Source organism: Acomys russatus, chromosome 15 (assembly GCF_903995435.1).
Source record: "Acomys russatus chromosome 15, mAcoRus1.1, whole genome shotgun sequence".
Lineage (NCBI taxonomy): Eukaryota > Metazoa > Chordata > Mammalia > Rodentia > Muridae > Acomys > Acomys russatus.
In genome coordinates this window covers 54418108-54441849 of record NC_067151.1, presented here as the reverse complement: position 1 = coordinate 54441849, position 23742 = coordinate 54418108, and the positions used below count along the sequence as shown (strand labels likewise).

Genomic DNA, 23742 nt, shown 5'->3' with positions numbered 1-23742 from the left:
ACCACGGTAATGGCTGTGCACTGACTTAACTCCAGACAAGTCATTTACAAAGTCAGTGTGAGGGAAAACAACTGACTCAGTGACGCTGCTTCTTGTTTTTTTTTTTTTTCATTTAGAGGGAATTGCACTAGTTTGTTTTCTTTCTATATAATTCAACTAACGAAGATACCAATAATTTCTATCTTCCAGCAAGGGTCATTGAATTCACTTAGAAAGAAGTAACTCATTTTTTAATAGGACAAAGTTGACAGAAACTTAAAGGAATATAGTCTGGAGTGGATATGAGTGATGTGCCCCATTCATTCTCTTTCTCACTGTCATCCACATGCTCCAGGATTAAACAAAATGGTGGCAACACATGGGAGTCAGATGCTACGCTAACAACAGCATCAAGTTCTCTGAATCTAGACAGTCCCCACCAAATGGAAAAAGGGAGTAAATAAGTTGCTAGAAGTAGTATCTTATTACTTCTTAATATCTTCAAAACAATTAAAAATAGGGTTCAATAAAATCCTTTAAGGAAGATTAATTTTAGTGCAATAATCATTCAAAATACTCTAGCCTACTGGAAGGAGAAAAATAAAACCCTTACATTTCATAAACTTTGAAAATATTTTACACATAGCACTATACTCAAAAAAAAAATTGTTCTACATATTAAGAAAATGAAAGCTCCTGAAGAGCATCAGACCTGAATTTGCATATCATTACTATAAAAAACTCAGATATGTTTTGTGAAACAGTTTCCTAACAAAAATGGGAAGTAAAATTTTAAACAGATATTTTAATAATGGATGAAAAGTCATTCCGGGTAGCCTTTGTCTGCCTCTTAGCATTTTAAATAATAGTGTTTATGCTAAACTACAGAGTAGGGCATATCTAACCTAATACAAATTATCCCAACATTAAACAAGGACTTTTCTCTCTAAGAGATCTGAAGTGTGTTCTGGGCTCTCGCTGTGTGTGGCCTTCGGAGGGAAACAAGGTCGCACTGTTTCCAGTTTTGCTTAAACAATCTCTCACTGCTAATCTACCAGGGTATGTGTGTGAGCTCTCATCCCTCCCTTCTGTTTCTCTCTGCTCATCATAAAGGAGAAAAAATATCAAAGACACTATTAACTTCTTGAGAACAATCATAAAACTTAATATGTCATTTATTATCAAATTTAAACAGATCTATCTTTCATTATTTGTCAATGAGTCATGACAAGGAAATCATATTTTCATAAATAATTACGTAAAATATCATTAAAATGTTAAAATTGAAACCTGTGTTGTAATTTTTAAAAGCTATTATTCATTATAGAATTACGTCAAATCTCCCAATGGTAGTTTTAAAAGTAAGCCTAGCTAATGACACCAGTTTAACATAGCAAATGGAGAAAAGGATTTAATTTGTCTTATTCCAAGATATTTGGGAGTCCACAAATTTTGTTTCAGCTTTTCAACAATATGAAGAAAACTGTATTTATAAGATATGAAATGTTCTTTAACATTGCTTTATTTAAATTAACTCAGCACCCCTCGTTTAGTGGTATGGGTAAATCATCTTACAACCATGTACACAATTTCTCAATGGGCATGTGTGAACAAAAGAGATACACTTGTGAGAAAAATTTTTGCTATAACATTGAAATCAAAATGACAGAGAGTCTCTAGCAGAGCAGAACTTGATGCCCATCTTATCTTACTAATAAAATTACAGAGTGAACTCCTTACTTACAAAATATAACCCAGTTTAGAGTGGGTTTTTTGTTGTTGTTTTTGTTGTTGTTGTTGTTGTTTTGTAATTTGAGTTTTAAAAACCATTCCCTGACTTAGGCTTTCTGTGTCAGGTAGATAGAAAATATTCAGTAAATTGATTACCAAAAGCATATAAGGATGGCTATATAGATATTTTCATAAACAATTGGTTTAAAATGGAATGTGTGTACTGAGGTCAAAAACTGTAGTGGATACTTCATTAACTCCTCACTCAGAATAAGGGAACCTGGACCACAGATCACATCACAAGCCAGTTGTGTCCTTAGTGTCACAGACTAACATATGAGCCTCTGAAAAATGGGTGACATCCTTCCTATTACCCTGGTTACCACCTAGTGTGTCTTCCCTACATTTCAGCTGCAACAAAGGTAACAGACAGACAATGGTATCCCACTCGGGTCTTAGGCAAGTCTGGGAGAAAATGGCTGGATTTCTAGAAAAATCTTAATGAGCAGCTGCAGTGTGAATGGCGTTCAGCAAGGCCTGTGCAGCCAACCTCGGTACCGGAAGCTGCTTGTCTACCAAGGCCTGCTGTTCATGCCATTTATATCATACAAAATGAGGAAGCCATTGTGGTTAGTACCCCTACAGGTCCTGCTTTGCAGCTGTGAGTTTGCTATGAGCCTGATCAGTGCCTATAGGGAAGTGGGGATGCCAGTAAGGAAGTTCATCTATGACAGAAAGAAACAAATGTTAGGGGCGTGGCATATAAGGGGCAATTGCCCCTGAGCAAATACCACAGGATCCTTTAAGTCCCCTCTCCAAGGAGCACACTCTCTTCTTTCAGGCTTTCGTTTATCTGATTCACAACTGAGCCTGATGGATTGTTGCTTGGTCAGTGTTAATGCATGCGTGGGTGAGGGGAGGGAGGGGGCATTTCACAGCATACAATGATAATTCAAGACACTCTGCCAGCCTTGAAAGCATCACCACTTGTCAGAGTTTCAGTCATCAAAACCCATTATTACTGAGAGTGGAAAAGATGTATTTATAAGTAAGGAGTGAGGGTTACACAAAGCCGAAAGGGTCAGGCAAGAAGTGGCAGGTCAACCACAAAAGCCAGTGCAAACACAAATGAGCCAAAGTTTGTGGAATTGGAACAAAAGCAATTTTTCTGGCATGACCAAGGTATACTTCTTCAGAAATATAGGACCCCGCATTCCTATGTTCACATTTCTTGTTTATTTCCTCCTACAGCCTGCTGTTTCCCTAAGGAGTGTTAGAGAAATTAAAGTCACATTATGAACTCCCAATAAATACTTGAATTTCAGTCATATACTTCGGTTATAAGAACTTCTTCAACAGGATCTACTGACACACATGTTGTGTGTCTGTGAATACGCATAAGCGTCAGCAGCTGTGTGCTGAGGTATAGGGCCACACCAGCCTGCTGAAAGTTCCAGCACTCCTAAGATTATTAGAGACATGCCCCATGTCACTGCACTTTGACTCATAACTTGCAATTTACAAGTAACTTGCCCACATGGCAACCAAGGTACTAGGTTAAGTTTGTGTCGCTATTCCATCATAGGAATTATAGTCAGTGCATGATTAAATGGTCCGACGAGCTACGCACGCAGCCTTTGTATGCTGTCTTCAGTTCCTGTTGTATCTCTCTACCAGGATGCCCTACTGTGGTTACTCAACTGACCTGAACTGGGAAAAAGATATTATTAAGTTAAGAAAACTTTTGGAAAACTAACAAAGGAAATACAATGAAATCTAAGATGGGAACAACTTTAAGAATGCAATATCATTCGAGTAACTTTGACGATCTGAAATAAGGTTACTCCAGATTCACAGTACAAATTCAGAATATTTTAGGATGTCTATTTAATCAATCACATGCTACAAAGGGTTCTATCACTAAGCAGTCTGTTTCAACATCAGCTTGTATTCTATGATTCCTTTTCAGCTGTCTTATCAATCAATACTTAAAATTTCTCCATCTCACCAGTGGTGTACATTGTAGTACATAATGAACAGTCAGTTCTTTAAATTATTTTGCTTAACAATACAATATAAATATAATATACAAAGTTATATAGTATTAGGCTTATATAAACAACATATAAAAATAAAGCTTGGATGATAAAGAAATGGTACTATATTAAGTATAAAATAATTTAAAAAGCACATAAAACATTGATTTTTAAAAGTGATAAGTACATAATCTAGGTAAAATAATATTGATTATAAATAGTGTTGGTTTCCAGTTCTTCATTATATCCACCCTAAATCTACACATAAAATTAAAACTAAATAACAGAGCATTAAGTAATTTATACTCAAAATGTATATCTGTAAACTGACAGTATTCCTAGTAAAATACACAAATACATCAGATAGCCAAAAGTCATACAGAATGCTAGGAACTGCAATAGTATTTTATTATTTTATGTGAATCACACTAGAATTAGTTCAAAGGGGATTACAAAATTAAACTTCTATGGTGATCTTTAAATGATAAAGGAGTGAGAAATGACACATCTTTTCTATTCTTGTCAAGAGAAAAATCTGTCATTTTCCATCAATGCTGAGCTATTGGCCAATGAGCCAGAGCTGAGGAGCATGCTGTCTTCTTTGTTTTTGCCATGTATACATGGGTATGAAAATATGTGTATATGAGAACCCGGAGGCCAGACGTAAACTTCATGTTTGCCTCAGGAGGTTTCTACTTGAATTTTATAGCAGGATCTCTCACTGGGCAGGAACTCACCACCTAGGCTAGGCTAGCTGGTCAGAGATCCACCCCCATATGCTTTTTTTCTGATTTCTGAGAGCTTGAAGTCTTAAAATGAGTTCTGGAGAACAAAATCAGATCCTCGTTTGTTCAGGGTTAGCACTTTATCCCGGGCCGTCTCTCTAGGCTGCTGTATTCTTATAACTATAAAAGCTGCACACTTCATTTTACAATTTTTATGGTACTTGGTATTTTTAAAATCTACAGAGAAAATGCTTACATTGATTGTAACATTTATTATGAGAACTTTGTGGTTAAAAATAATCCAAACTAGAATGGTTTCTCACGTTTGGTGTTCTGATTTTGTCTTTAAAAGAGGAATTCCAGTTAAAAGAAAAAAAAAAAAAAAAAATAGATGACTCAGCAAAGGAAGGGGGATCTCAAAGGTGTACTTACTGGCATGACAATACTGTAGTGGATGCAGAATCCGGGCTCAGAAGGAAAGTACTCATCGGATACAAATCTTATCCTGATATGGTTTCCTTTAGAAGTCTGCTTTCCTGGCACAGTCCCAGAACCACACCAGCGTCCTAAAACACTTCCATCACTGGGCTCCTCAACTTCTACAAAATCATACCTGTGAGGAGGCAAAGGGGGCAGAGACGGACATCATTGCTTATCTGGGCAACGGCAAGTTTATGTGCGCAACGCATCTGTGGAGCAAATCAGTGAGATCCCTGAATGGAGAGATCATTCGATGCAAAAGTTCAAGACAACCAGAAATGAAGACCCAGTTGAAAAACTATGAGGCTTTTTCAAAGCCTTCAGATTTGCTATAAACAAACTCAAGACTGATCAAACATTTAAAACTTAAATATTTTACATATGGTAAAATTATATGACTTTGAATATATGAATTATTCATTTCCTATCTTAATTCCTACCATTATTGTCCAATTTTCCTAGTTAGAAAAAGATGTATTTTGCATAGAACTTTACTAGCAGCTACTAATTTAGAAAAGCGTAGCACTGAGAATACTGATACTATTTATCAAGTAGAAGCAAAGTACCAGCTACTTATTTTTATTTTTTAAGCAGTTGACAACATTCAATTAGGTACCAACACACATTATTTCCTCATGGATCATTTTGCTATTATTCCAGCTTTTTCTTTTCTGCTTCCTAGGCTGGACATTGGGTCTAATACATCATGAGTAAGTAAAGTTGGGAAATAAATCCCCAGCTTTACTTGACACACAGACTGTTTTAAAAAATTAACAATTGCACTTATAAATAAGTGATAGCTTCTCTGAATTGAATCTCAAAATAAAAAAGAAAATTACAAAACTTTTAATGAGAGAGAAGTATGCCATGTTTGAAATTTTATTGATAGATTTTTAAAAATATAATGTAGTATATGTACATTAGATGAAATCAAAACCAACATTTTATATATTAACTATAAAGAAGAATTGTTAATAAAAACAGTATACAGACTAACTATAGTTATGAATCTTCCCTCTAAGGAATGCAAGAACATTCTTCAGCTTCATTTTTCTCACATAAACTGAGAAACTAAGATCCTTTAAAACGACAATATTCACTGTGTTGAAGAATTCCTGTTACTTAATAAAGCTTGCTCCAGCTCCAGGCAGCACCATGCCCACCTCCATACACTGTTTTAAGATATACTGGAGAGTTTAAAAGCAACCAAAAGAAAACTTTCCATATTGAAAGAAGACAATGTTTATGCCATGTCATATAAGAAATCCAGGGCTTTAGGAATATGGGCTCAAGTGAGCCAGGACTCATTTCAGCAGTTTAGAGAGATGGATGCTAGAGTCTATGTTCAAGTGGCAAGAGTAGACAGCATGAAGTAGAGTAGACTAATTATTAAATATCAGTGCTTAAAGAGTTGGTTTTATCATGTTCATCTCAAAACTGTCTGCACGGGAAACAAAGTTCCTACTTGGGGGCCCTCGGTTGTGTTTGGGGAAATAAACCAGTCCAACTGGTTTCCTACCACTCCTTACATTGGCATATACGTGTATCATGATACAAGGAGGACCTATCACTTCCTTGGGCTCAGGATTCATAAATCAGATGGTAAGACCGCTAATGGAAGTGCACTGTGGAATGCCGGAAGAGCAAGGGCAATTTTGCACAGCTAGATTAGGGTCCCGTTACAAAGGACTTAATATCTGGGCTGTGAGTGAGTGTTGATTGCCTGACCCACAGTGAGAAGGGAGAGAAATGGAAATGCATTCTAGCAAGGAGCACAATAGAAAAGGTAATATAAGAGGAAAGGGGCCAGGCATGGTCAACCATGAATAGCGGGTGACAAACAAAGAAAATGATGCAGACCAACCTGGGAAAAAATAGGTGTAGGCACTCAGAGCTTGGTATTTCATACCCAGTTGTCAGAATTTTACTTGTCAGACAATCTTATGAACAGAAGTGGGCATAGCTTTCATAGGCCCTATTCTTCTTTAAAATATTTAATTCAATCCATTAAAAAGGTGACATTTTCATTAGTTCCTGATTTAATTTAAAACTTTAAGATCTGGTAATACTGGCGTTTGTTATTCTGATGTGATTCCTAAGGGCTCTGGAATAGTACCAGTTCCAGGACATGAAGTGTCCTTGTACCTGTAGGCCAAGGACACAGTACAGGCTTGATAGTCTCGTGAAGTGAATAGGTGCGTGCGCTCTTGAACCTCAGAAGGATTGCAGTTAGGGTTTGATGGAAATAGGCAAAGATGAGACACATTATTTTTAAAGAGTCTTTGAATTAGGGATCACCTCTCCGTGTATTTTAAATATGCAAGTCTAGAGTCTCTGTTGTAATTGGCACAGTTATGCATATGGGTTTGTCATCCTTGTATACAGCACAGCCAACGACTGGAATGGAACCACAGTCGCCACCTATCTAAGAAATTCAAGGAAACATTTCAGGGGTAAAGCATAAAGAAAAGGCCCTTTAAAAGGATACCTTATGAGCATATACAGGGGGATGAAATCCCCCTCAGGAACAGTCATAGGGGAGGGGAATAAGGGGAAAATGGGAGGGAGGGAAGAATGGGAGGACACAAAGGATGGGATAACCATTGAGATGTAACAAGAATAAATTAATAATAAAAAAATTAAAAAAAAAAGGAACCTGTGAGGAGACGGAGTCTGGGGACACCATCTTGAGTGGCAACACAAAAGCTGGAGGAAGCCAGAAGAATAAATTGTCACGAGAAGCAGAAGCAGTCACCAGCACAAAAACCTCCAAGAAAATTTAAAAATTACTCAAGTCACTTACTGGATTTGACAGTCACAAATCCATTTCAACTAGTAAAACTGGGAAGGATACATTGTGTTAAACAGTTTCTTCTGACTATTTTCAAAGTAACTATCAAACTGTTAGAATACAGTTAAAAAAAAAAAACAAGTAAACAATTTCTGTAGCTACTTTCATTAAGTCTAATTTTCACTTATGTTCAAAAATAAACTTGCATATATGCTGACTTGTTTGGTAATTTCTTTTAAAATGTTTTAAAAGAGTTTATTAAAGCACAAGGAAATATTGAGGTTATAAACGTTAAGGCCTTATAATGAACTGACTACGTCTTGGGTTGAGTGCTTGTCTAACAGGGGTGAGAGAAGTAGGAGGCCGACGCCTAGAACTGCAAAAATCAAACAAAAAAAGTCTTAATTCCAGCCTTGTAATTTACATACACAAACCTACTATTATGAGAATTCTGGAAGGGTGTTGAGTCCATTATGACTTCGTGACTATGGTGCCAGATTTAAAACAAATTCTGCATTTATGGCCAGACACTGGCAGTTCACCATGCCCTGTTAGGCGCATCTGAAGTTTTGTTCATCAGTGGTTTTGAAGGAGCTATATAGCTTTGCACTTTGTCGGAATGAAACAAATATCTAAAATATATACTGTGACTACACAACAGAAATTTTTAATATAAACTACTAGTTGCACCATAGTAAATTAGGCACTGCAGGGTTTTGACCCTCAGAGCTGTTATTATACAATAATATAATTATGAAATTTTCCCAATGATTCTAATTTTCAGACTCCTGTCTTCCTATCTAATAACCAAGGAGGCACCTAGTAAACTTAAAAATATCAAGAAAACAATTATGCATCAAGACCCATATTTTCTTTCTAACGAGAACAACAAATACTCTTGGGAAATGATGTGGCTATCAACATAGTTTTGTTTTAAAATTTGCCCTGAAGATCAATGTGAGCAGATTATGCATGAGGGCATCTCTCAGTAACATAGCACTTGCCTCCCGTGCAGTAGGTCTGGATCCAACAGCCCAATATCACAAAATTAGAAAATAATAATAATGAAATAAAAATACAAGATAGAAAAAGAAATAGGCAGTGTGGAGGCATGCCTGCAGGGTATCAGCCTACTGCACTGTTCAGATCTCAGCAGATTGCAAAGCACAAAAACAAGACCATTGACATATGTTCAATATTTTCTTTCCATTGTATAGAGTACGCGTAGGGAATTTAAATCTGGTTACCTCCTCTAATGATTTATAGGGTTAAATTTCTCACATTGTTTTCCCTGACCGGATGCTTTTAACAGAATAAGGGATTCATGGGAGAAGCCATCTGACTGATGCTCACGCACATAGGTCAAACCGTCATGAAGCAAAGGAAGAGAGAAGCAACAGAGGAAAACCGTAACTTGGGTCGTAGGGAAAGGGAGTGAGAAATGATGAAAGCGAGCCATCCCTGCATGCTCAGGTGACCGTACTGGAGACACAGTAATCCTTGTAATACACTCCCATGTATTAGTTTTCAAGGTGAACAATTGCCCACACCACCATTTAAAGGATTTACTAAGCCTATTTTATGAGCCAATCAAGCACCACCTTCTCAGGGCAATATGATGCGACACACAGTGCAAGGGGGGCTGGCTGGTATTGATCACCCCGACTCTCTCCCACACTCCTGGGACCCAGGGAGGATTTATGTTCTTTTATGTTTAATAAACAAGTATAGTGTTGTAGACATGATTTTTGTTCTCCTATGAGAATGTAGAAACTGTGAGGCTATGAGAGCTGTTTTCTTACTCTTAAGAATGTAAGGAGTACACCAGAGAACTAAATTCACTGGTAAACATACTTGTCAGACACCCAGCTCCTTTCAATAAAAATAAACCAAGCCTGCGAAACAGGCTGCCTCTAGTTCATACTGACTAAAACCTTGTCAATTAAACCTGTCCCGTGAATTATCAAGCCTGACAGTGGTGAGAAAGGATGCCAAGGGAATGTGGATTATAGAAAGCTTGGCTCTGCATGTGTCAACTAGATCAGGAGCAGGTTGGGATAGGTAATAAAATAATAAGATGACAAATTACTGTACAGAGCTTACCGGCTTACACTTCTGTTACCCACACACAAGCAGAGTCTTCCGACTCCCATCCAAACGCCAGATGTTCTTCTAGGCTCAATAATACTGAAAATACTTTGAAACAATTATCATATTTATTAGGTGATTACCATGTGCTAGGCACTTTTTTTTTAGGTGCTTCTGGATATTAACTCAACAGATCCTCCCAGCAAGCCAAAGTGGAAAGTTCTGATTAGGCCCAGTTTATGGGTTTCTAAATATAAAGAAGCTAAGTAGTTTGGCTAAGTTTACAATTAGTTATAATTGTGAACTCTTACAGCTTCAATTTTAGAGGCCAAAAAGCTCAGACTCCAAGGTCTTAGAATCGAAGACCTACTACTCACTGTATTTAAAATACATTTCTATAATTGAAGAGATTTTATTTGAATGCGAGCTAAAGAGAAATTTTAGATTTCTAGGGGGAAAAAAATGGCCATGAAGTCATATTTAAGGGCTGGAAAAAAACAGGCTATAAAAAAGAAAGAAAGAAGGAAGGAAAGGGAGAAAGAAACTGAACACGTATCTTGCTGTTTGTTACAGTTAACTTGGTAATGAATATTATCGGCTACTCTAAATTCTTTGTAGAGAATTTTAAAACAATGAAGACTATGAAAGCCAAGTACATACACTTCCCAGGACTAACAACAAACAGGGAGATTCTCATGGGAACAGGAGAGCTCACCCTGTGAGAAGTCGTTCAAGTTGCCATGATACAAGGTTAAGATTTATCACCAAATAAAAGTAACGCAACTGTATAGGCCACCAATTTCAACTTACAAAGCTAAGAATAACTAAGAACAAGAGAAAACGTAAAAAGCAACAACTAGTAGCACAGAGCCTGGTAAGAGGTGTAAGAAGGCAAAAAATTACTACTCAAAATTAAAAACAAAAACTGGCAGAGAAAATGGTGAAAGAAAGGACAATAGCCACAGCCATTCACCACACAGTATAAATACAGTGAAGAATGTACTTAGTTTTATAGTTTATGCAATTTTGCACTCAATTATTTGGAAAATGAAATAAATGTCCAAAATATGAATTATCAGCTTGATAAAAGCATAAAGTAAATAACAACTCTTAAAGAAATTTAAAAGTTGGTAAATATCTATTAGTAAGAAAGGATAAAATGAAATGGAGGTGTATGACTCTTCTTTTAAACTATAAACAAATGTGTCATCCCAATTTTTGTACATAATTCCGAAACACTGAAAATGGTAATCTTCCCAGGTACCAGGGGGGAAAAACCTAACCTAAACCATGTATTGAATTCTCTGTAATGACAAGATTTAGCATTCAGAAATGAATGTAAAAATTGTAAAAATAAATTGTTACCTTTAGCCGCCATAATATTATATGGTTAGTACAATGGATCCAGTATGAGCATTGTCCATAAATAAAGATGAATATTACAATGGTCCATAAAATATTAAAAGGCATAATACCAGTATGATCATAGTAGTAAACGAATCACCAATATGGTTTAATTAACTGCTTACTAAAACTAATAGAAGACAGCTTTCAAATTTGGATGAAAAAGAATTCAACAAAACCAGCCACATGTATTATATGAAATGAAGCTGAATTGATCTCACACCAGAACAGAGTAAGATGCTCTCATTATTTTTTAATTTTAGAGAAGGAGCTACAGATAAATTTGAGATAGAAGAAAGAAAAATGTAAGAAGAACAGGGAAATAAAGATCCTTGGTCGCTGACAGATTTTCATGGGGTGGTGTGTGTGCACATGAGGTGTCATCTTCAGGAATGCTGCACATCTCCTTTGAAACAAGATCTCTCATTGTCCTCGAACTCGAGTGAGGAGGCTAGTGGTTGATAACACGACACTTTCCTCAACGACTTCTGTTACTTCTGCTGTTTCTGCTACTCTGGCTGGCTATCCAGCAAGTCCACAGATACCTGTGTCACTTCCTTGTGGGGTATTAGAAGGGTAAGTCACATTTGGTGTTTTCATATCAGCTGTGGGGATTGAGCTGATCCTCACCATTGCAAGTCAGGCATCTTATAAGCAGAGCCTTCCGTACTCCCTGTTAATAGGTTTTGAGAATAAACATCAGCAGCGTTAGCAGAGGCTGAAAAGCTCAGATATGGGGCAGCAGGATTGAGGTAGACTATGGAGGTAACTGTTATACATCATCTATGTTGAAGTAGTTCTAGCAAGAACTGGTGGGGGTAGGGAAACAGGAATCAAAATTTATTTTAAACTTTGCACTTTTAAAAAAAGATAGAGAACTAAAAAGACAATTCAGTAAAGAAGCTGAATATAAGATTAATACACTAAGATCACTATGTTTTGCTTATGATCAAAGATTTGGAAACTTCATAGGGAAAAACATAGGTCACTACACATGTCCAAATACACACACACACACACACACATACACACACATATATTTGGATATTGAATATCCAATATATATTGGATATATATGTGTGTATACATATATATGTGTGTACACACATACACACACACACATATATATATTTATATATATCCAATAATGAGTAAACACTTACTGTCTGAAAAATGAGTAACAAAAAGTCATGGACTTGTTTTTTATAATCAAAATATTGATAAGATTTCTAGAATATTTGTGTAAATTAGTAATTACTATAACAGAGCAAATATGATGAGGCACACACAAGGAACCAATGTTCCTCAAACATCAGCCCCTGTTCGAATGAAGACTCGGTGGCACTGTTCATAACTAACTACCAGCAACATCTCTTTTGAACACTTCAGAGACTCTATTACAAAACCAAGATATTAGTTATTAACTCAGAAAAGGTTTCGTGAGGTTTAAATGAGAGAAAGCACCTGTGCATGGTATTACCGTAGGACCTAAAAGTAAACTTCTTAATGAATACTACCTTTGGGGTTTGTTTTGGTGGGGGATGAATATAAGCATGACACGCATGTGCGGTGTCAGAGTATGGGAGCTTGCCCTCTAAGTTGGGTTGGCAAGATGTCATGCTTCAGGGATCTTGCTGTCAGTGCCTCCACAGCCCTGGGGATACAGATATGTGCTGCCACACCTGGTGTCTTACATGAATGCTGGGACACCTGCACCTGACTTCTCCTGCTTGCGCTGAAACCATTTTACATGCTCAACATCTTCCCAACTTGGCAAATACCAGTTCTTAAAGACAATACTTACCATCAATCTGACATATAGCGTTTAATGAAAGACTTCAGCTCTACAGAGCTAAAGACCAGGCCCTCTTATGTAATTATCAGCTGAGCATACCCTCAGCTTTTAATTAAAATATTGAATTTATTCTGAAAGTACATGGATATAGTTGTGAGTACGATAAAATAATTTATATAACACTGCTAGGCAGGTAAACTAGTACAGTTAATTTAGAAGTTAATATGGAGAGTTCTCAGAAAACCTAGTATAGAATTGTCTATAACCCACTTTGGGATATATACACATGCGAACATAAGCCAGTATATCAATAACTCACTTCAGTGTTATTCACAGTAGCAAAATCATGGCAGAAATAAAGTTATTGTATACAGATGAGTAAATAAGATGCGGGGTCAATGTGAGAAACGCTTTACAGATTTAAACAAGAAAATGCTTAAAGTCCTGCCTTTCACTATAATATGTGAGGACATTATAATAAACAAAAATAAATTAGGCATATAGAAAAATATTGTTTAGCCATATATATATATATATAATATATAAAAATTAGTCCACCTCATAAAAAAAGTAAAGAGATGTCAACTAGAGACTGGGTAACGGGAGGGAGTGTGGACATGGCAGTTGTTCACGACAAGGGGCAACTTCAGTTAAGGTACAAGAATAGGTTACTAACCACATCGCTGCATGGTGAGTGTAAGTCATAGCTATCACATGCAACAGAGGGCGGGCCCAACACCCTTAGCCATTTCCCCTGTGGAAGCCATAGTCTTGCATCCCTCCTGCCTAGAGTAAGAGCAGCATGGAGCTATTTTCTCTGAAAAGTTTCTCCTCCTGTGACAAGGAACAGATTCATTGACCACTTACAAAATCTCTGAGCACTGTCTTCTGTTTCTTGGAGGATCAATGTTACATTTAGTTACTAGAATGGCCCAATGTGGAAATGAGTTACCCAGAGGCAGGGCATCAGCTCAGGAACGGGTTGAACAGTTTCTGAAATACACAGCTACTCCTAGATGCTTCTATTTTCAATGGACGTTCGCTTTGCATCACTGTAACTGTTATTGACAGGAAGCCCATGTTACCACAGCAGTTGTAAGTATCAATTTAAGAAAGAGGAAAGACCATGCTACTAATAAGGTGAGGTGCAGAGTGCTCAGACCCCCGCCTCTTCTGAGGAGCATAGCCATACTCTCTGACGAGTTCATGATGAGTGTTACAGAAGCATCTCATTAACATGTGACGGCCTGTGGCATGCAGCTGTACATTAGACACTAAACAACATGTGACAGAATACCTTTGCACATGTTGTGGCAACTCCACTTAGCATTAGTGAAGTCAAGCCAAGGAGCTACATTTAAGAAACAAAACTGTCATTCTTTGGTTAAGAGAACTTGCTGGTTTTGCAGCTCAGAGGGTACCCTGTGACTCCAATTCCAAGGGTTCTGACACTCTCTTCTGGCCTCTGTGGGCAACAGAATGCACATGTTACACATACATACATACATACATACATACATACATACATACAACATACATATGGGTACTCTCACATGCACATTTAAAATGATAAAACTGACATGGATATTGTAAGATAGTCCATTGTTTCTGGAAGAAGGAAACCCACGGAGACTGAAATCAACAAAGGAGAATCGGTGTGCACACAGTTACCACACTGCCTGGAAGCACAAGTTTAGACATAGGACAATAATTGATCCTTTTGACCAAAACCCGTGAATCTCACAAAGCAAATAAACACAAAACTCTTTAATTCTACTCACATGAAACACATAGAAACAGGTTTTGTTTTCTTTTGTTTCCCTTTCATGTATCTTCTGGGATTATCACTCTGTTTCACTTACTAGGACGAATGACATATGTGGGATTCTAATTTTCACTGAAACCAATGATTGCATAAGGAGGGGTCAGTCTTTGAATGTTTTCATTCCCCAAGAAAGAAAACAAAGCAAAAAGCTTTATCTCAAAGGAACCAGTCTGGCCGTCAGGTGACGTGATCATGGCAGTTAAGTCCAGCTAAGGGGATTACTTCATAGTCGATGGTGTGAAAAGAGAAACGAGAAACGCCAGGCTTAGCGCCCACTTGGATAATTCACCCCTTAGGCCAGATCCTGAGGCAGGGATTATTTGGCAATAGGTTGATTTTATTTTCTCCTTGGCCCATTTCAAATATGCTTTCTTTTGGATCTCTAATTTCTTGCTGCATTCATTGCCCCTTTAAGGTACTTGTACATTGGAATTCACCATGGACTTTTACAGGCCCCCCACATTCCCAGAAACCCAGCAGTTTTAACCATTCCCCATACATCACTGCTTTCCCTTATTTTGCGCCAGCTGATTTCTCTCAGAACTTTCTACTCTGTAGAAGGGACAAGACAGTTTTTCAATAAGTTTGTGATTGTCTCATGTCGTCTATTCATATATTTGTAGATTTTTATCTCCCCACTTATTCCATACTCCTAAGTTTCGCTCAGAAAATATGAAGAACCAATGATGCATTTCACGTATAAATTTCATTAATCATATATAATATTTGAGATTATTATTACTAATATATATGTATAGCCTAGTAACATATGTACATATATATATTTACATATATATGTAAGTAATAAGAATCTCAAAGCCCTTTGCTCTGGGATAACTTTCCATTAGCAACACTTCAGAGGTTTTTACATAAACAAACAAAAATTGAGCTGTTATTTCAGATATGTATCTGAAAAGTTATGCTAATTACCATACACACAGTTAAGGCTAGGAGACAATAAATGGCTATTTCTAACAATTTAGCGTACTCTAATTTCAATTATTAAACTGTTTATATTTTTGTTTAAACTAGAGCTTAAAATATGGAAGTTAGGTTTTAGTCTTAAAAAGAGGAATAGTTCAAAGACAATTGTAAAGACATTCTATTTTCTGATCGACCAGCTGTTTATTACCACAATGTGAGCACAAAAGGCTCCATTGGATGATCAGAGCATGGAGGGCTTCATGTTACCCAGGAGTTAGGCACACAGACTCCAGAGAACCCATGAAGTTTTGCAGACAGCTTTCCAGTCCACTTGAGGGCTTTTGGGGAACTGAGTCACTGTGGGCTACTTATGCCTTTAGTCACTATGAAACTCAGCCTGGGCGAGACAGTATGTTCCACCAGATGGTAACCATGACCACATCTTTTGGTACAGTGATTTCAGAAATAATGGTCTTGTCATAGGTCAAACACTTACTTTATGTCACGAGATTATTATTCAGAGGTTCCAAGACCCGTGGATGTACATTTTGTTGGATATACTTGGAAAATGCCTAGTAGCGATCATCAGAGATTACATATCAGTCCTTGAAAATTATATGTCAAGTTCCCTAACGTAGCATCACCTTCCCACTTCCCTTGACAAACTTCCACATCTCCAGACTTCAGCTACATAGGAACTCTGCAGGCAAGCCTTCTGAGCATCCCAGAGGCAGTGACATCTTTGAAGCATGGACCATACCACACCCAACATAAATTTGAATTTTAATTTTCCATGAACATTCTTTTGCAATTCAATGTTTTCTGGAGATCAAAGAGGCACTGAATAATATTTGTAGCCCTGATATATACCATGATATTTGGTTGATGCATAGCATGGTCCATGACTGCTAGCTAAATGGGAGCACGGGCAAGTAAACACAGAGAATAAAGAACCAGATTTATAGACAAATATCAGGAGACAGAGTTGGCAAAAGTAGAATTTTTATATGCACTGTTGAAATAGAAATAGCTTATATTTTTTCTTCTTAAACATTTTATTCTTGCTTTTACTCAGTTCTGGATATTCACATTAAATTCAAGCTAACTAATTTTCTCAAATGTAACTACACATGGATTTTAAAATAAGGATAGGAGACTTTGGAGTAGTAAACTGGATATAATGCTCTGAAATTTGTTTTGATGTTAATAGTCCTCGATTTCTCACTTGCTCTCAATGACCACGGCTAGCACTGAGCTTTGTGTGCACTTCTCACTCTATGAGTTGGCACCAGCTATAAGACTTGCTGCTATTCTTTCATCCTAAGGGCTAGCTTTCTGTGTCTTTATCTTTACATGTCTCCAAGGCAGTACATTAAAAAACTGTACTGGACACACAGCTAGTTGACAACATATTTATGCTTGTACATCTTACCTAGATAGGCCTTGTTGTACTGAACACAGAACTGAGAAGGAAGCAGTAATTACATATTCACAAGTGACTGAAATCTGTATTAGTGCATGATCATTTTCTCTGAGTAAATTTTTTTTATTTTATTAATTTATTCTTGTTACATCTCAATGTTTATCCCATCCCTTGTATCCTCCCATTCCTCCCCCCCCCATTTTCCCATTATTCCCCTCCCCTATGACTGTTCCTGAGGGGGATTACGTCCCCCTATATATTCTCATAGGGTATCAAGTCTCTTCTTGGCTACTTGCTGTCCTTCCTCTGAGTGCCACCAGGTCTCCCCCTCCAGGGGACATGGTCAAATGTGAGGCACCAGAGTACGTGAGAAAGTCGTATCACACTCTCCACTCCTTTCTTTCATTCTTTTTTTTTTTTTTTATTAAGTAACTAGAAAGACTGGAGTTAAATGTTTTGATTCACCTTGTCTACTTTTAAAATAGGAGAAGAGGCCTGGAGGGATGATGGCTCAGAGGTTAAGAGTACTGTCTGCTCCTTCAGAGGTCCTTAGTTCAATTCCCAGCAACCACATGGTGGCTCACAGCCATCTACAATGAGATCTGATGCCCTCTTCTGGCCTGCAGGTATACATGCAGGCAGAGCACTGTATACATAATAATAAATAAATAAATCTTTAATAAAATAGGAGAAGAAAGAATTATGGACAAGTATGTGGCTAATCTCTCTCTTAATACAAATCCTAGAAACTGTTAGTTCAGATGTATTTATTTAAAATGTTTTGCCTATCTCCTTCCTCCATATTAGAATCCCACAATCTGAGGCCCTCATCACTTTACTACAGAGGACTCAAGGACACCTTCATAGGTACTCTATAATCTCCTACTCTTGAATACCCCATTTGAGTAGATATGGCCCCATATACCACTCATGGCACTATTAGGATGTGTGACCTTGTTGGAGGAAATGTGTCAACTGGGAGCCCAGGCTTCAAGGCCGCCTATGCTCAAGCTCTGCCCAGTGTGGCACACAGTCCCCTGCTGCCTTTGAGTAAAGATGTAGAACTCTCAGCTCCTTCTCCAGCACCCTTTCTGCCTGCATGCCACACCCTCACTTGCTGAGCAGGCAACAGTGAGACTTTGTGAAAGTCACTTCCATGTGGAGTCTAAGCTCTTCCCATAGGTGCAGAGAACTTGCTGGGGTTAGTCAGTGAGTGTGAAGGATAGCTAGAGAGGGAAAATGCTTTGTGATATTTTATTATACAGTAGTGTGAACAGAGCCAACCATAACATAATATATATTTCAACATAGAGAGAAGTGGAATTTATGAGTGGCCTCACCACAAAGGAAAGGTAAGTGCTTGAGATGACAGATATGCTGAGTATCCTATTTTGATCATTGCAGAGTACACACATGCATCAAAGTAGCCTACTGCATCTATGCATGCATGCAATTATATATATATATTTTAATTTTTGTTATTTTAAGTATGGGTGTTTTTGCCTACACACATACATGCAATTATTAGGGAATTTTTAATAATGGTGGTCTCTACCACCATAAAAGATGGGTGAAAGTTCAGAGTTGCTGTAGATAACAATCATAATTTATACACCAGTGGCCTGATTAGCAGTGAGATAAGCACATCTGGGTGTCATGGTTTCTAAATCCAGCTCCCAGAAACTTGACAGCATCATGAAGATATACAAGACATAAGCAGTTTTAACCTACGCACGTTGTATGTGATCTTTTCCCTTCCTCCCTCCCTCCTCTCATCCTCCTCTTTTTCATTCTTTCCTTTCTCTTTCTGCATGTGACGTGAAAACTTAGCATATACCTGTGGATTCCTTTTCATCGTGGGACAAATTCCTCATACTATGGATCTTAAAACAGATAAACAAGTAGCTAAAGTTTACTGATCTTAACAGAGAATGGCCAGGGTCTGTAACCTGTTGTCAAATTACTACAGATGCTTTTTGGAAGTTCTTAATCTAGATAAATATTAGGGAAACTGATATTAGAGGAAATTTTTCTCCTCAAAAATGGCTATAATAACATAGAGTGCAGGCCTCATTTCCACTGAGATTAACCCCAATGCCTCAGCAAAAACAAGGTCTACCACAATCCCATGAAATAATTTTAGAAGCAATAAATTATGGTTCATTCCATTTACAAAAATATTTTGGTATCATGAACTAGCTTGCTTGTTCAAACTGACAAACTGAGATGGAATGTTGCAGAGAGAGAGAGAGAGAGAGAGAGAGAGAGAGAGAGAGAGAGCACAAAGCTACTGTTTTCTCAGTCAGTATGGAGCTTTCTGGTGAGAACTGAGCAGGGGGCTAAGTCAGCTGCCACCTGGGACATCAATTGTGTCTTTCCTCAGACAGGGAGGAGAGCTTACTTGAGGACTGAAAATTTAACGCAGACATTTCTCAAGTTCTTCGAAAAGCTTTGAAGAATAACTTTTCACGGCAAAGAAATTTCAAAATATGCAGAAGGTGACAGGTGACAGGCTGGTGTTTCACACACATAAGCAGCATGGCAAAACAGAAGATCTCTTGGATTCATAGCCTTAGGTCTTAAGGTTAGAAGTTAGGTAAGATGCACAATGACTGTTAGCTGAGCAAAGGGGTATGGAGAGGACAGGATGGCATGGGGTTGTCACAGCAAACTCACTGCAAGGAAGTTCATTTCATTGAACTGGTTCCAATGGGGGTCTGTTGTTAATTTAAGTGTTTTTCATATAAAAGCTAACATTGGATTGGAGACGAATTTTAATGCAAGGGGTCATTCATGCGTCAAACTGTTTAAGAAATGTGAGTAAAATTATCTTCAACTACAGTCCTTTCGAAGCCCTTTTATAAAAATCTTTAACATTTTCAAAGCAGTCTCATAAAAATACTATTTGCATGGAGACAAAACTCTCTCTGTCTCTCTCTCTGTCTGTCTGTCTGTCTCTCTCTCTCTCTCTCTCTCTCTCTCTCTCTCTCTCTCTCTCTATCTATATATATATATATATATATATATATATATATATATATATATATATATCTTCAAAAAGACAAAGCAAACTAATAGCAACAGAAATCTACTCAGTGCTAAAAAAGACCTTCATCTTCTATGCGAATATAATCTACATATTTTATTGTATCCTAAGACAATGTTGACAGGGCTGGGTGAATGCAGGAGGTAGTATGCTTCTTTAAAATATTGTCTTAGTCAGTGTTCTATTGATATGAAAAGACACCACAACCACAGCAACTTTTTAAAAGGAAAACATTAGATTGAGACTTGTTTAGAGTTTCAGGAGTTTAGTCCATTTTCACGATGGCAGGGGCCATATTGGCACCCAGGCAGGCAGAGTGCTGGAGAAGCAGCTGAGAGTTCTCCATCCAGATCCCCAGGCAGCATAAAAACAGACACTGGGCATGGCTTGGGCTTTTAAAAACCTCAGCGTCCATTGCCAGGGACACACTTCCTCCAACAAGGCCACACCTCCTAATGCTTCTCAAATAGTGCCACTCCCTGATGACTGAGCATTTAAATCTATGAGTCATTGGGGCCATTTTTATTCAAAACACCACACGTATGTAAGGTTCTGGTTTTATTCTCAGCACCACAAAACAACAACAAAAATGGATATGATGATCAAACAGGCAGTGCTTTAACCAAGACCATCCTGGAAGTAGCAAATGACCCAACTGAATCTGAGACATGGCAGGGATCCTAAACAGGCATTGTTGTCAAGAAATTAAATTCTTATATGTAAACAGGCTATCAATTCATCTTACTGAAAGCCAAGGAAATTAGTATGGTGAGAAGAGCTAACTTTTTCATATTTCAAACTAGTTGTTCCCGCGTGTGGGTGCTGAAAAGTCCACTCAGGACTTGAGCTTGACTCTGATGAAACATTCATTGTTTCTAGGGCATTCAAATGCTCTCTTAGATTGTAACCTTAACTTGGCAAGGAACACACACCTCTCTCTGTGTACTAATGACCTAAGTTAGCTCCTGATAAAAACTAATGGTTAACTTAGAGGTCATATGCACTTACATACACACACACACACACACACACACACACACACACACACACACAGAGTCTCTCTCTGTCTCTCTCTGTCTGTCTCTCTCTCTCTCATACACACATTCACACACAGTCTGTCTGTCTGTCTGTCTCTCTCTCTCTCTCACACACACACACACACACACACACACACATTCACACACAGTCTCTCTCTGTCTCTCTCTCTCTGTGTCTGTCTGTCTCTCACACACAAACACACACACACACACACACACACACACACACACACACACACACACATTGGCAGTGCAGCATAGACACTCAGGCATCTACCGTTGAGCAACAGCACTAAGAAGGTCCAGACTTACTGTAACTGATTACTAAAAGAAGTGTACTAATTTGGGCAAATTTCAAAACCTACATACAGAAAATGAAACCACTATATTGTTTACTATGCTTATACTCTAAAACTGAGTTCACAGAGAGTTCTGCCTCGGATGAAAAGGCCATCTGGCCCCTTACACTGCCCACCTTTGAGTAAGTGTTTGTGAAGAAGGCAGGGCATGGCTTATACAAGCATCTACCATGACCAACACTCAATTTCAATAAATCTTAAGCAAGCCATAACCCCTATATATCTTTTCTTTAGCACACTGTGCAACGATTTCCCCCTTTGAAGTGAATTAATGAAAGGTTACCATTAAATGAGGCTTTTCCTATGACATTTGTCCTCGCACAGTTTTGATCTGATAATGAATGCCACCTTTAACTCTATGTCTATGTAACAATAGAAAGCGTTCTTTATTTTCAACATTTACTTTCTAGTCGACACACAGTATCTAAACTTTTATGAGGGGCATTATTGTGATGTGATAGGCATCCTCAGTGTGGAGTGGTAATGCTTCTGTCTTCTCAAATACGAGCGCCGGTGTTCCAGGTGTGAAATGCAAGTGTGAGTTGTTAAATAGTTGTTGAATTCTCTGGGGGCTTCCCAAACAATGAAGGTTATTGGTCATTTAAATTTTTTTAATTGAAAATATCGTGTTCATACACAGGGTACTATGATCATATTACCTCAACTACCCTGTACCATGCCCCTGATCCTATCACCTCTCATCTTTTTCTCTGCTACTCCCCTTATACTCTTATGTCTCTGGCCCCTTTCTTTCTTTTTTCCTTCCTTCCTTCCTAGACAATGGACCCAAGACTACGGCTGCTCAACACTTCAAACTTCTGTGCTGCTACTCTGGCTTCCCAGTCTTCTGGACCTCCGCCCTCCTCCAGCTAACACCAGAGCCCTCCCACCGCATTCACCTCAAGACACTGCTATGCATTTGTTGTTTTGGTACTTCTGTCTAAGGGAGGAGAGTTGGATACAACTGTTGAGCCATCTTGAAAGCCTTCCAGGTATCCTGTAGTTTTGTTACTGTTGCCAGTGATGCTATTAGTTACCTCACACTCACAGAGTACTGTGCAGGTGCTCCTCATTACACTGCTGCCCCTGAAGTAAGCACTGATGAAAAGCTGTATCCTTAGCTAGGCATGGTGTTGAATGCCTTTAATCCCAGTACTAAGGGAGGCAGAGGCAGGTGGATCGTTGTGAGTTCAAGGCCAGCCTGGTCTACGAAGAAAGTCCAGGACAGCCAAGGCTACAAAGATAAACCCCGTCTCGAAAAACAAAGTAAAGCAAAGCAAAACAAACAAACAAAACAAAAGTGGCACCCTCATCCTGCCTTCTGTGAAAATGGAAGGACGATGATGAATCTGAGGTGAGGCACTTTCTTTTGCTTCTCTCACAGACAATCAAATGCAACAAAGAGGCTGGACCATAGTGCCTTATCCATCCGTTTATTTCACCCTGGTCAACTCCAGAGCAAATAGCACTCTTTTTGTACGAATTATCTTTTATTTTTATTCTGTTAGTTTTCAGAGATGAAAATCAAATAATTTAGAAATAAATGCATCACATCATTAGAAACCTATCTTAAGCTAGCATCTGTCTGTGTTATAAAAGGCTTGGGGGTAGGAGGAGCAGCAGTACTGAGAGACTACCTTTATTAAAAGGGAGCCTTTCCCCCCTAAGACACTTGAGACTTGAACAGAATCTAGCTTCCCTGCAGTGAGTAACTAAAAGGTGGAGAATGTATGTTATCTATGAGCCTTCAAGATAAACTCCTAATGACCCTAGATCTATCCCTGGGAGGCACATGGTGGGAGAGAACCCTGGAAAGTTGTTTTTTTTTATCTCCACATGTACGGAAGCATGACTGCTACACACACACACACACACACACACACACAGAGAGAGAGAGAGAGAGAGAGAGAGAGAGAGAGAGAGAGAGAGAGAGAGAGAGAGAGAGAGAGAGAGAGAGAGAGAGAGAGAAGTTTAAGGAAGATGTATTATTAGAAAGCTCGTGTGGAAAAATGGGATGAATACTTTAGTATTGGAGATATAATTGTACACAACATGGAAGTAGAAGCTGGGATGGAAAGTCTTGGGAAAATTCTACTATT

The 23742-nt window shown here is 38.1% G+C and overlaps 1 protein-coding gene across 1 annotated transcript in view; it reads right to left on the bottom strand.

The window, feature by feature from the left end:
- Pdgfc (platelet derived growth factor C) overlaps positions 1–23742 on the bottom strand; it is a 159061-nt gene that overhangs the window by 36188 nt on the left and 99131 nt on the right. The window contains exon 3 of the mRNA XM_051157342.1: positions 4904–5084. Coding sequence (XP_051013299.1) covers positions 4904–5084 — 181 coding nt within the window. The remainder of the gene's footprint in view (positions 1–4903; positions 5085–23742) is intronic.